The 12,321-nt window shown below is 43.9% G+C and overlaps 1 protein-coding gene across 1 annotated transcript in view; it reads right to left on the bottom strand.

Annotated features, from left to right (window-relative positions):
- Positions 1-1,558: 1,558 nt before the first annotated feature.
- dner (delta/notch-like EGF repeat containing) overlaps positions 1,559-12,321 on the bottom strand; it is a 39,395-nt gene continuing 28,632 nt past the window's right edge. The window contains exons 8-13 of the mRNA XM_076146317.1: positions 8,732-8,965; positions 4,602-4,724; positions 4,188-4,301; positions 3,518-3,649; positions 3,169-3,415; positions 1,559-3,014 (exon numbers count right to left, since the gene is read on the bottom strand). Coding sequence (XP_076002432.1) covers positions 2,903-3,014; positions 3,169-3,415; positions 3,518-3,649; positions 4,188-4,301; positions 4,602-4,724; positions 8,732-8,965 — 962 coding nt within the window. The 3' untranslated portion in view covers positions 1,559-2,902. The remainder of the gene's footprint in view (positions 3,015-3,168; positions 3,416-3,517; positions 3,650-4,187; positions 4,302-4,601; positions 4,725-8,731; positions 8,966-12,321) is intronic.

The raw sequence follows: 12,321 nt of genomic DNA, 5'->3' as shown, positions 1-12,321 counted from the left end.
GTTTTAAATTTACAAATCCATTGTTCTTTTGTTCTTGTCAGTGCTTGTTAAGTTGTGCTTTTGTGGTCTCCCTTCTGTCTCCGTGGTTGGGGAGGAGGGGATTCATGTATAACTGCATGCTCATTGTTATGTCTTCTGATGCTGTCTTCAATAAAAAATATGTCATAAAACATCCAGTTTGAGATTTTATCTATTAAATTGCTTAAATGGAACTCCAGATTGCAGTCTAGTTGCATCACATTTGAAGGATTTAATTGAGCAAGGCAACCACAGAGGAACAGCCAGCCAGTGCAGTAATACTGTGAAAATGCAACTAATCATATAAATACGTCATATAAATTATCTGGCTTTATTTATTGGATTTGTGACAGTAAAAAACACAGTAAATTCAGATTTTCTGTACACAAAGGTAGAGTCTGTGGTGGAAAGCTTCAGCCATTCCCACAGTTTGATCTTTTTAAGCTCCTCAAAACCATGTTGCAACAAAAACACTGCCTCTGCCCAACTGTGTAGAACTGAGACTGACCCGGTTTAACCTTATTTTCCAAGCGAGGACTGGGGAAAATAAGGAACGAATATATTTTACTGCTGTTAATGTGAAAAAGTTTGTCTAAAGTCCTGCAGAAGTTAATATATAATTAAACTGCGCCGAGCCCTGTTTGAGAGTCTTATCAGACCTTCAGTTAAAAAAGATCAAAAGCCTTGAAACTCCCTGTATGAGATGTTATGAGATTCATGTCAGGCCAAAAAGCAAACACCCTGACATTCCAAGGCATGCAGAGGCCGAAGGTCAAACTCATGGCCTTCAACTCGGAACATACGCAAAAGGAGACAACCATCGTTAACATCTGGTGCTTCTGCAGTGTGTGTGTGTGTGTGTGTGTTTCTGTGCAGACACATACATGCATGAAGGTGTGGCCAGTGACATGACGCCTCAGTCTGGGTCTGTATTTAGAGATGTTTACATGGGGAACATCTGGATGAAGCCTGGGGTCATTGAGGGCGTTCACAGGACCAGCGCTCCTTATATGGTCTTTCCCACGACAGCTGACACTTCACTCTGGTGGGTACGACCTTGGGACAGACAACTGCAGAGAAACAGATGCTATAGAGGAGACATTTACATTTCTTATTCACCAGGAGGAAAATTTTAAAGATGTTTGCCATCAACATTTCATACTATATTCTCATTGATCACATTTAAATATATTAACTGTATGAGAGAGCATACCGCCACCAAGCCTGAATGAACCTACACAGCTTGTCTTGTTCTAATAATCTACTGACCACAAGAGGAAGAAACAACTATAGTAACAATTCTTCTAGATTTTCAGCTACACATTAGTGCAGTTGTTAAATGTTTGCTGTCCTTTAGAACAAACATTTACTGCACAAGCATATATTTGGTGTATTACTTTTTAAGAAAAAACTAAAAATATTGAAAAATATATAATAAAAAATGGGTCTGGATCAGCAAATTCAGTCAACTAATTAGAATAATCCTACATGGAATGAACTAATAATGACACAGGACACTGGGTGAGAGGGTTATATTCACTTGAATCTTTATTGTTACATCATTTAACATAGATAATAGGTAAACATATGTTTGTTGTGTTTGAAATAAGAGAAAACGAGGAGGATCAGCTGAGCCTACTGGTAAAACATTGCTTGACTTGAGAGAACCAACACAGCTACACAGACGGAGCAATTCTTAGGTAGGAAACATAAGCATGTATACTGTGGAGCTGACATCATCATCAACCCTTTGTCGTCTCCTCTTCTTCATCCCTCTCTTCATCATACCTTCCCCGCTCCTCTGTTTTCCGCCTCATTTCCCCTCCCACACCCTCCCTTATTTCTGCTTCTCCTCCCTTATCTTCACCCGTACAGCCTCCATCCTCTCCTGCAAGGATGCTCTCATCCAGAAACTAGTCAACACCGTCAACACGAGAAGTGTGTTTGTACAGAGATCAGTAGTGCAGTTTTGGCATAAAGGTACACTGAGTACACACAATATTTTTCTGTGCATTTAGATTATACCACCTATCGTCCTAAATATCACTGAAATACTTACAGTAGGATGGTACCTCTACTCCATTCTCTCCCACTTTCTCTATTGTTTGTACACCACTGAAAAGCTGGTAAAGAATACGACAATATGTAATTCAATGGGGAAAAATGCATCAGCTCCCACTTCACTACTCATGTTATTACACATATGTATTTGATCTACCAACCACAGGTTACCAAATTATTTGGCACAAATGTGACATAGAGAAATGCAACTACAAGGAATTATAAAACAATACTGACAACCAGTTGAAAATAATAATAGTAATAATAATAATAATAATAATGTTATTAAAAAACATCAAATCTAATCATGCACAAAGTAAGGCAACCTACTGCAGATTGTTTAACATACAGAAGGAGGTACAGTGTGAGCACTATGATGAGTGCACCTATTTCTACCACAGCTGTGAGGACTGTCTGCTGAGTTCACACTTAGAAACTGGACGCACACGCTTCTGCCTCGGCCTACAGACCAGACAGACATTCTGGTGCAGATTAAAACCATCGTTCTATTGTACAGCACAGATTACTGGTAGTGTTGCCCGTTATCAACAACCTAAGTGATGCAAAATATGCTCATATGCTACAATAAAGCTTTATCATGGACAGGAAAATAGATGTATCAAATCCAAGATTTGTTCTTTTTAAATTTTATAGTACAGTTTGTGTTCTTCTACTCCGTGGTACATTCAATTTTGTGTTGCTGTTGTTGTTTTTTTTTAAGAAATACTTTTTAAGATTTATACTGACTTTCTGTGTGGATATGTGTGTGTTCCTGCACATGTGTACTGTATGTTAACTTGGGATATGCTGGGATGGTCATGTTTTACAAATCCTTGGTTTTGATGAGGGTGACCAAAGGTTTGTCATCAGGGCTGTAGTCCTCATAGGCGATGGGAGTGGCATCATACATGGCAGGTCTGGGCTTCTTTCCAAATCTAACAGGACAGAAAAAAAGGAATTTTAAATTTCTAATATGGTAGGAAACAAAATCCTTTATTAAAAAGACAAAGTAGTTCCTCAGTACACTGTAGGTATGAGTGTGAGCTAAATAAATGAAGTTGCACTGCATGTAAACATCCTGTGGCTGACCTGGCGTGGCGGATGGAGGCGATGGCGTTGCTGAACTCGCTGTCGATGCTGCGGCAGTTGTAGAACTCCTGGTAGGCGTGACGAGATGAGCCCTGGTACTCAATGCGGCTGATGCGGCAGATACCCACGATCAGAATGATGAGCATGAGGACGAAGGCCACACACAGAGCTCCGATGATGATGTAGAGGGAGTGGCGGGGCATGTTGGTCAGGGTGTCCTCTGTGCGTGCTGGTTTCCACTGCAGATCTGATAAAGACACACACACACACACACAGGCATTTGACACTCCTCATGTCTGATTTGTGTGTGAACTGAAGGCAGCATCTCTGTGCGGCTGGTGACACTTACGGATCTCACAGCTGGGTCCCACCCAGCCAGGTGGGCAGTGACAGTTGAAGCCATTTGATTGGTCAATGCAGGTGCCGCCGTGGTGACAGGGGTTGCTCTCACATTCATTGATGTCAACCTCACACTTCTCCCCTGATAGGACAGACGAGCATGAGTTTGCCCCCACACACACAGAGACAAATGCAAATTGGTTGAAAACTGAATTCGGACTGATCATTTCTCATCACAATGTGATTGATGTAATATTTTCCCTTTGTATGTAAATGCCAACTTTGGTCAGAACTTTAATTGTCTGAATCTTTTCTCTCTGCTCAGTGGAAACCAGAGACCAGGAAACCCTTAAAGATATGAAATATAAACACAAGCTTAATAAAAAAATCAATACCAAAGGCATTCTTTATTTTCTAAAATGCTTCAGGGATGTTTGATAATCACACTTGATTGATCATCGCTCCTGTGATGTGTGAGATCATCATTTTCTCTCATCACTTCCTCTGTGCTCTAATATGACATCACACAGTGAGAGAGAGACCTGAGTGCTTTCATGGCTGTCAGAAGAACCAGATCATTAAAATTCAAAACCTTACACCCCCCAAAGGAGCCTGAGGACCCCCTGGCTTCATCAATCACAGCAGGACTCTAATAGGCAGGAATAATCCACTCCACTCACCGTGGTATCCAGGTGGGCAGGAACAGGAAACATTGAGACCTGCAGTCTCACAGCGACCTCCATTCTGGCAGTGCACCTTCAGACACGGGTCCTTGTAGATTTCACAGTGCCTGCCTGAATTGGACAACACACACACACAAAGTGAACACATGCATAGTACACACACACACACACACACACACACACACACACACACACACACACACACACACACACACACACACACACACACACACACACACACACACACACACACACACACACACAAACAAGATAGTCTATGTAGGCGCAAAGCTCAGCACAAATGTATCTACATTTAAAAACGTAAAAAGAGGTAATTTCTCACACACACACACACACACACACACACACACACACACACACACACACACACACACACACACACACACAAACCTTGAAACTGTGGTGTGCAGACACACTCGTAGGCATTGACGAGATCCCTACATGTGGCGTAGTTCTGGCAGGGGGCAGACAGACACTCATTGTACTCCTCCTCGCAGTACAAGCCGTGGTAACCTTAAGAGAACACATAAACACAGAGCATAAGCATACAGGAAGTGTTGCTTTAAATGATGTCGATGGCCTCATTCTCAGATCTGCCCCAAGTACAGCATGGTGTGATGTGTAGGGAAGGTATCTTCACAATTATGAGCGTTGTTGGCTATTTATTGCCCTGAAAGTTTGTCAAAACTGTCAAAGAAAGTGTTTTGTTTGTGCAAGCAGGGGTGTGTGCTGTTTGCAAATATCAAGCGGTTTGCTTGGTGAAGGAGGCTGGAACCCAACAAGCGCTTCTTTCATAAGCACCTCACTTAACACTTGATCTAGATTTCCCCCTCAAATGTCCTGACCGCTCCCTCGGAAAGCACCAAGCTGCCCCGTAGCTTATCACAAATGAGCTGTTTGTTTCATTAGTGCCTTGCCTCTTCATCACTTTATCACTTTCAGACTGGGGCACTGCCAAGAACAACAACAGACAGACGGTTTGGGTTTAAGTGCCTTGCTCAAAGATGGCACACTGGGAGTTGCTGAGTTGCAGGGTTCACTCACTGGCTTAGTTTCTCTAGATGAGTCATGACGCGTTTCATAACCTGCTTCTCTAACCTAGAAGCTACCAACATACTGGAAAAGGTAGAAGGTCCATTTTGATGAAGAGGAGGAATACAAACATGTTTTGCACGCTTGCTGTATAAATTTCACACCATTGATCCATTGTGAAGATTTACTACCTCACTGCATTCATTAGTCACATAAAAAGACAGTCAAGCGTGTATAATTTGTTCAAGAATTGTATGAATCTTGAATAATAAATGTGGAAATCCAGCGTTGTGTGAGTGAGATTGAGCATGAAGACAAATTGCATGCAGTGCACAGTGTTTTCCATAGGATGGCAGCTGTGCACTGAGGCAGAAGAAGCTTGTTAACGTGGGGAAACTTGTGACATGGAGATCAGCGCATGAGAGACAATCAGGACCTCTTCCTCAGTAGTCACACTCAGAGGGAACTGAAGAGAAACACACTGACTAACCTTTAAGTGTGCGTAAATATGGCAAAGCTGAATCATTGTGTTTGGTTTGCACCGCAGATACAATCACAAGGACGCAGGGAGAGGCTGGAAGGTAAAAGCTGTGTGTGGAATAATGCACTTGTTCACCACAGGGAAGTCTGTGAGCTTTTAGTGGGCAGGAAACACTAAATTGGATCTATTATCTTTAATGCACGATGGTAAGATAGTGCTTGGTTAATCAACATTGCATTTTCTTGGTAGGCTCATATTTTAAGTCTTAATGTTCAAATACAGGTATAGAATTCCTTCAAACCTTTTGGATTATTAAGTAAGATTGCCTGTGATTTCTGCAATAATCAGCATCAGGAATGTCATTTTTAGATTTTATTTTATTTTGTTTTGTTTTATATGTTTTGTAAGTCAACATAGATTTGACTGGGTGTGATTGAATGACGTCATGTAATATTGTTGCGTAAATTCTGACAAAGGGGCGGGCGCACGCACGCACACACACACACACACACACACACACACACACACACACACATTTAAATCAATAGTGACAGGCAGCTGCTAATGTATGTTGTGTGCACCCTCCTGTACCTACTTGAACTCCCTGAACCTCTGAGTCAGTGCTGACACATCTGGAACACACACACACACACAAACGCCCCCCTGCAGCAGCTAAGCACCCAGAATCACCAGAGGTCCGACGTCTCTGTAGTCTCTGCAGGACTTGTGTAATAATCCGTAACATCAAGTCTGCTCCAAGCTCGAGTGACTACATTTCTCAACTGGAAAGATTTTAAGTGAACCCTCCCTGGTCGGATGTTAATGTTGCTGTGAGGAAGTAAAGACGGGGCGAGTTTAACGAGGAGCCCGGGGGTCAGACGCTCCGGGCTGAGCTCTGCGAAATGCCACCGAAATGTCAAGTGTCTTTTCCCCCGGTGCTGTCTGCTTTCTGTGGGCCGACCAGGCCCTCGTGTGAGCTGGATGGGTTTGGAGCCTTCAAGCGATTCAGCCCCCCCTGCAGTTCCTTTCCTGATAGCCAACAGGTACTTACACAACAGACTGCACACACACACACACACACACACACACACACACTCTCAAAGAATCATAAATGTTCCTACACAGCATTTGCAGGCAGCAGATATTGTATATGTGTATGCTTGTGAGTATGTATGTGTGTGTGTGTGTGTGTGTGTGTGTGTGTGTGTGTGTGTGTGTGTGTGTGTGTGTGTGTGTGTGTGTGTTAGTGTGTGTTAGTGTGTGTGTGTGTGTGGTATGTACTATGCATGTGTTCACTTTAATGTCTGGGACGCTAATTACAGATCGCCAATCCCATTAAAGGAATCAGTCTGAGCGGAGACACTTGCTTGGATGTGAGCATCTGTTCAAAACACACAACACACACCCAGAGGCAATGGAAGCGACACGCACAGACGCACGGATGCTTTAAAGCAACTGCGTCACCATGGCAACCAGACAACAGCAGCATGCGAGGGAAATGAGTTGAAGTAAATGGCAGGACGACAAAAGAGGAGGAAGGACAAAAGGACAAACGGAGGAAGTGTCACAAAAGAGATGTATGAAGCAAAATGGGACTGAGGTTGCGGTAAAAAGAAAATGTTTGATGTTAAGCAATGGAGGTCTGGCTACAATGCAACCCAGGACACAGGAGGGACACAAATCTTGTGAAAACCATGGTTAGTGGTGGGATTATTATTCTAACCACGTCTGAACTGCTGCAAATTTCAAAGCTCCAACCTCTTATAAGTAGAAATCCAGGATATTTCCGTCCAACAAAAGAAAACAAAGGATGAGGACTCTTCCCCCGTTTATACGAAGGTTCTTCTCTACAGCTGAGTGACTGAAGACAACGCTTCGGCCACACGCACGTCTCTGCTTCTGAGGTCTCTTGAGTGAATGAAACTCAAGCTGTACAACATCAACAACGGTCTGATGGATCATTGTGCATTCAGGGTCCGACGCAGGGAATCGATTTCTCTCTCGGTCGCTGCGGCCAATTTATCTTTATGTCGTGAAAAAAGTAAACCACAAAGTAAACACAAGACATGACTCCAAGAGCACATATGTCAGAATTGCAACAATGAAGGTGAATGATGCAAGTATGAACTGCAAGGTGCGGAACAAGACTGTGTGTGGTGCATCACAAACACACACACACACCAAATCTGACTTTGACTGTGCTACACTAACAAAACAGGTAAACCTAAGTCACTTTAAAATACATAAAGCTCCAATTCATCTCATGAGACCTTTAGAAAAATCATTCAGAATTTGATACTGAAAATATCCAATAAATAAGATGAACGTTGATTCTTTAACATCTGTGTGTGTCCTTGGGTCAAGCCTCACAAAGATGAGACGGCCAGACAAAACAAGATTATACACAGAAACATGCAAAGACGTCCAATCAAACGGTCACTGGCCAGACAGTAGAGACAGACAGGAGGAGCGCAGAGGGCAATTAGGTTTAAAGGCCACTGGGAAAGTCATCTGTCCCGCCATCTCAGCAAGGTAATTGCAAGACAATGAATAATGATTAGTGATCATTCCACTCGCTTGAGTTGAGCGCAGAGCCGTCGGCGGCCGAGCCATGATCACCTCGTCTAAGACTTAAGTCACTATGCAGCAGAAGAATATTTACTGCGTCTCTGCCTGAGTCAGAGCCAACGCCACCAGCCTCCATCCTTTAACGGGAAACTTAAAGGGGCTGCTTGTAAAGGCAGATTTACACAGAGAGAGAGAGAGAGAGAGAGAGAGAGAGAGAGAGAGAGAGAGAGAGAGAGAGAGAGAGAGAGAGAGAGAGAAAGAGAGAGAGAAAGAGAGAGAGAGAGAGAGAGGGGATAGATTCTTCTGTGTATTATAACAGGATAGTAAGAGCTTATTAAAAATGCCTTTCACTAACTTAATGAGATAAGCAGTCTAACCTCCGATTCTCTAATTCACCAAAATCGAGTCAGTCAGTGAGACGGGCAACACTGCAGCTCACCTGGGACACACAGGCACCTGTAGCTGTTCCCCACGCTGCGACAGATACCGTGGGCGCAGGGGTTCAGGGCACAGAAGTCCACCAGCTGGGCACAGGTGGGACCGGTGAATCCTGAGGTGCAGCTGCAACCAAAGCCCAAGGGACTGGGGCCCTGGGGGTAGCATGTGGCGTTATTGTGACAGGGGCCGGAGGCACAGGGGTCCACCTTCTGATCGCACATGGCACCCTGGAAGCCTGAGAAGAGGGTCAGAAAAGGTGAAGGAAACACGGCAGGAGGTGAAAATGTGTCAGTGATCTCACATTCAACTAGTTTGATGATAACAAAACAAATAAATAAAAGCATTCTGACCTTTCTTGGCCCTAAATCCTTAGATAGTATTGAATTTGTGATCAACAGAGGCTTCCTGACATCCTCACACTTTAGAACAAAGCTGGTGAAGGTACAAATGTTGGTGCTCTCAGTTTGAGTTTAATGTCTCTCACTTCATTATTGCTTTTGCGTTGAGTAATCACAAAAAATGCCTCAGTCACAGAAATGGTCAAAGTTGCAGTTTGTGCTTGGATCTGCAAAACTAAACGTTGAAAGGTGGAAGCAGTGTGCAGCACGTCAAACTGGTAGACCGACACATATTCTTTATTGTGCATTCATTCCTGCTCACATGCTGATAATATCTGTGTAATTGGAAACACCAAAGGCTATTTTCAGCTCCTCGGACACAGTTTAAGAATGAAAGCCCAAAGTTTAAGTAGGAAACATTTTGTGCTCGCAGCGATAAAAGGAAACCGTTGCCTGGAGCCATTTTCATTTTTTTTGGTTTGTCCGTTTAAATTCACAGTTAGAGACACGAGAAGGAGAGCAGCTTCATTTACACAGATCTAGTTGACAGGCTTGTGCATCTACGGAGAAGTGTGGAAGCCTGCCTGCCCGCCTGCCTGTCTGTCTCTCTGCCTGCCTCTTTTGCTCGTACGTGAAAGCTTCTGGGTTCTGTGCCTCCCCTCATTCCGTTCACCTATCCTCCCCCTCTATAAATAACTTCCTCCGTGCCTCCTTCACCCCTTCTCCTCCTCTATCTTCACCTCCCAGGAGAGCAGTCATTGTAATGCGCTGAGTGGGAGAAAGACTCTTGTTACCGTACTGCGATTGTGATGACCATGTAAGGATTGTGTGTGTGTGTGTGTGTGTGTGTGTGTTCTCTGCTGTACAGTAACACAGTAGTAAACCCCTACGTCGATTGCACAGTGGATACACTCCATTGAGCTAATGAAGATGTCTCTCAAGCATCCATTGATCTGGCAGAGCTTATTTCACTGTGTGAGGGGACATTTATCACAGCTGCACAGAGTCGGGACTCATCTGCAGCTCCCCCACTGCTCTCCCTGCTTCCTTACTTCCTTTCCTTCACTGCTGCCCTCCAACCCTCCTTCTGCATCTCTGCTGCTTTCTCTTTTCAGCATTATTTTGCATCTCTTCTGTCTCTTTGTGGTTTGTTTCCTCCTATTGCACAGCTGCAGAGGGAATCTCTCTTTGAATTGCCTCTCCTAAGGTTTCCTCCTGTTGTTTTCTTGATATGTGAAGGATTTCTCTGGAGCTGTTTCTTGGGTTCATGTTTGGACTGTTTGGGATTTGATACTGGGCAATACAAATAAACTTGACTTGACACACACACACACACACACACACACACACGATCTATTTGCTTGAATGTAATTCTGTGATTTGATGTGTTAGCTGCTTTTGCACTGTGTCAAGAACCTTGTGACACATCGCACACACGCGCACACGCGCGCACACGCGCGCACACGCGCACGCACGCACGCACGCACGCACGCACGCACGCACGCACGCACGCACGCACGCACGCACGCACACACACACACACACACACACACACACACACACACACAAACACACACACACACACACACACACACACACCTTGGTTTCCCATCTCTCCACCTCAGTTTTCTGTTTATTGGTCTAAGCAGCATTCTATATTTAGACACACACACACACACACACACACACACACACACACACACACACACACACACCGATAATGTGGCTGAACAGTGAGCCTCAGGTTCTTGCTGACAGAGAAGCGTCTGTTCATTCTGGTGTTATTCAGATGTAAAAAAGGGGGTTAACAGTTTAAATATAGTTGCCCTGTCCCCCCCTCCCCCTCCCTGATGCTTCTGACTGCAGGCACTCACAGCACTGACACTCACACCTTCCTGTCAGAAGTGGTAAAAAAAACCAAAAAAACCTGTGCAAGTGAGAGGCAGTTAGTGCAGACATGTCTGTGGTGTTTGCTCCTGCTGCAGGGTCTTATTCAACAATTCATTGCATATACACATATGTCGTGATTGATTCACCCTAAACAGATACCATGTGTCAGACAAATGTGTTTTTACAAAGTTTCACTCTGTAACCTTATAAACAAACTTTAATTAATAACAGTGGAAAGTCGATGGTGACTTCAGTTGCACAGCCCAGACTCCATATCAAAGTGCTTCCCCTCTACATTCCTAAGCAGTAGGCAGCAGTGCAGAAGCCCGGATCATACTGAGCATTAACTTTGGCTCTGAGATGAGGTGAATAATGAACACTGAGACATCATAAAACATCAACCATTACTGACTTTGATAGTTTGATTGGCTCCCTATCCATCTGACATTTCCTGTAGGATATTGATCAAGCTCATTCGACTGATGGCCGCCTGGATCCAACATTGCGACTTCGAATCAATTCCGTACTTGTCGTACTCTTGTAATTATCAGGGAAAAGCTATAACTGTCTATATGACAGAAATTCCACATTTGGATCAGCACCAAAATGCCATCGGTTATTATTTGGCACACGTTCTGTCTGTCAACCAACTTTCATGGAAATGTGCTGATGGTCTTAGCGCTGCAGAACACTGCTGATGGAGGGATAAAGTGAAGGAATGAAACCAACCTTCCCCGCCGAGGGCCAAACCTATTTGAATATCTGTCTTCTCCTGGAGTGGAGGTATAAATAGAGCTTTTGCTTTAATAACTGGCATGGAGATCACAGAGTTGATTCTCCTTTGATACGAACTGCTACAGCTGACAAGTCATCCATCATTCCATCTAATGCAGTGAGACTGAATCCACTGTAAGGCAACTGTGCAAGAATAACAAGTGGTGACGTGTGGGAGTACGGGGGCTGTGTGTGTGTGTGTGTGTGCTTGGTTTCTGCATATTCCTTTGCTATGGAGGACACAGGCGACAGTAAATCACAGTTATCATTTACCGCACCGCATTTCACACTCTTCTGCCCCCAAGAAAACTGAGCCGAACCCTGAAAAGTGCTTGTCACTCCCACCGCCAAGGAGACAGAGACTTTGCCTGAAATGAATGCAGACAAGTCAAACAACAGAGATGCTATCATATCTGACACACACTTGACTTATTCTGTTTCCCTCTGTTATCCCTCACTGCTCTACACGCTGAACGCTAAAGGGTTTTACACAGCGGGGAGTCTAAGAGAGGGAGTGGAGGTGAAATTCTGTCTGTGTATATAGGAAACGTTGCATTGCCATAAGGGGTTTGTGACATGTTTGACAAGT

This window comes from Genypterus blacodes, unplaced genomic scaffold (assembly GCF_046128005.1).
Source record: "Genypterus blacodes isolate CSIRO-AG114 ecotype Tasmania unplaced genomic scaffold, CSIRO-AGI_Gbla_v1 ptg000032l_1, whole genome shotgun sequence".
In the NCBI taxonomy this organism is placed as follows: Eukaryota; Metazoa; Chordata; class Actinopteri; order Ophidiiformes; family Ophidiidae; genus Genypterus; species Genypterus blacodes.
This window is presented reverse-complemented; position numbering and strand designations above follow the sequence as displayed.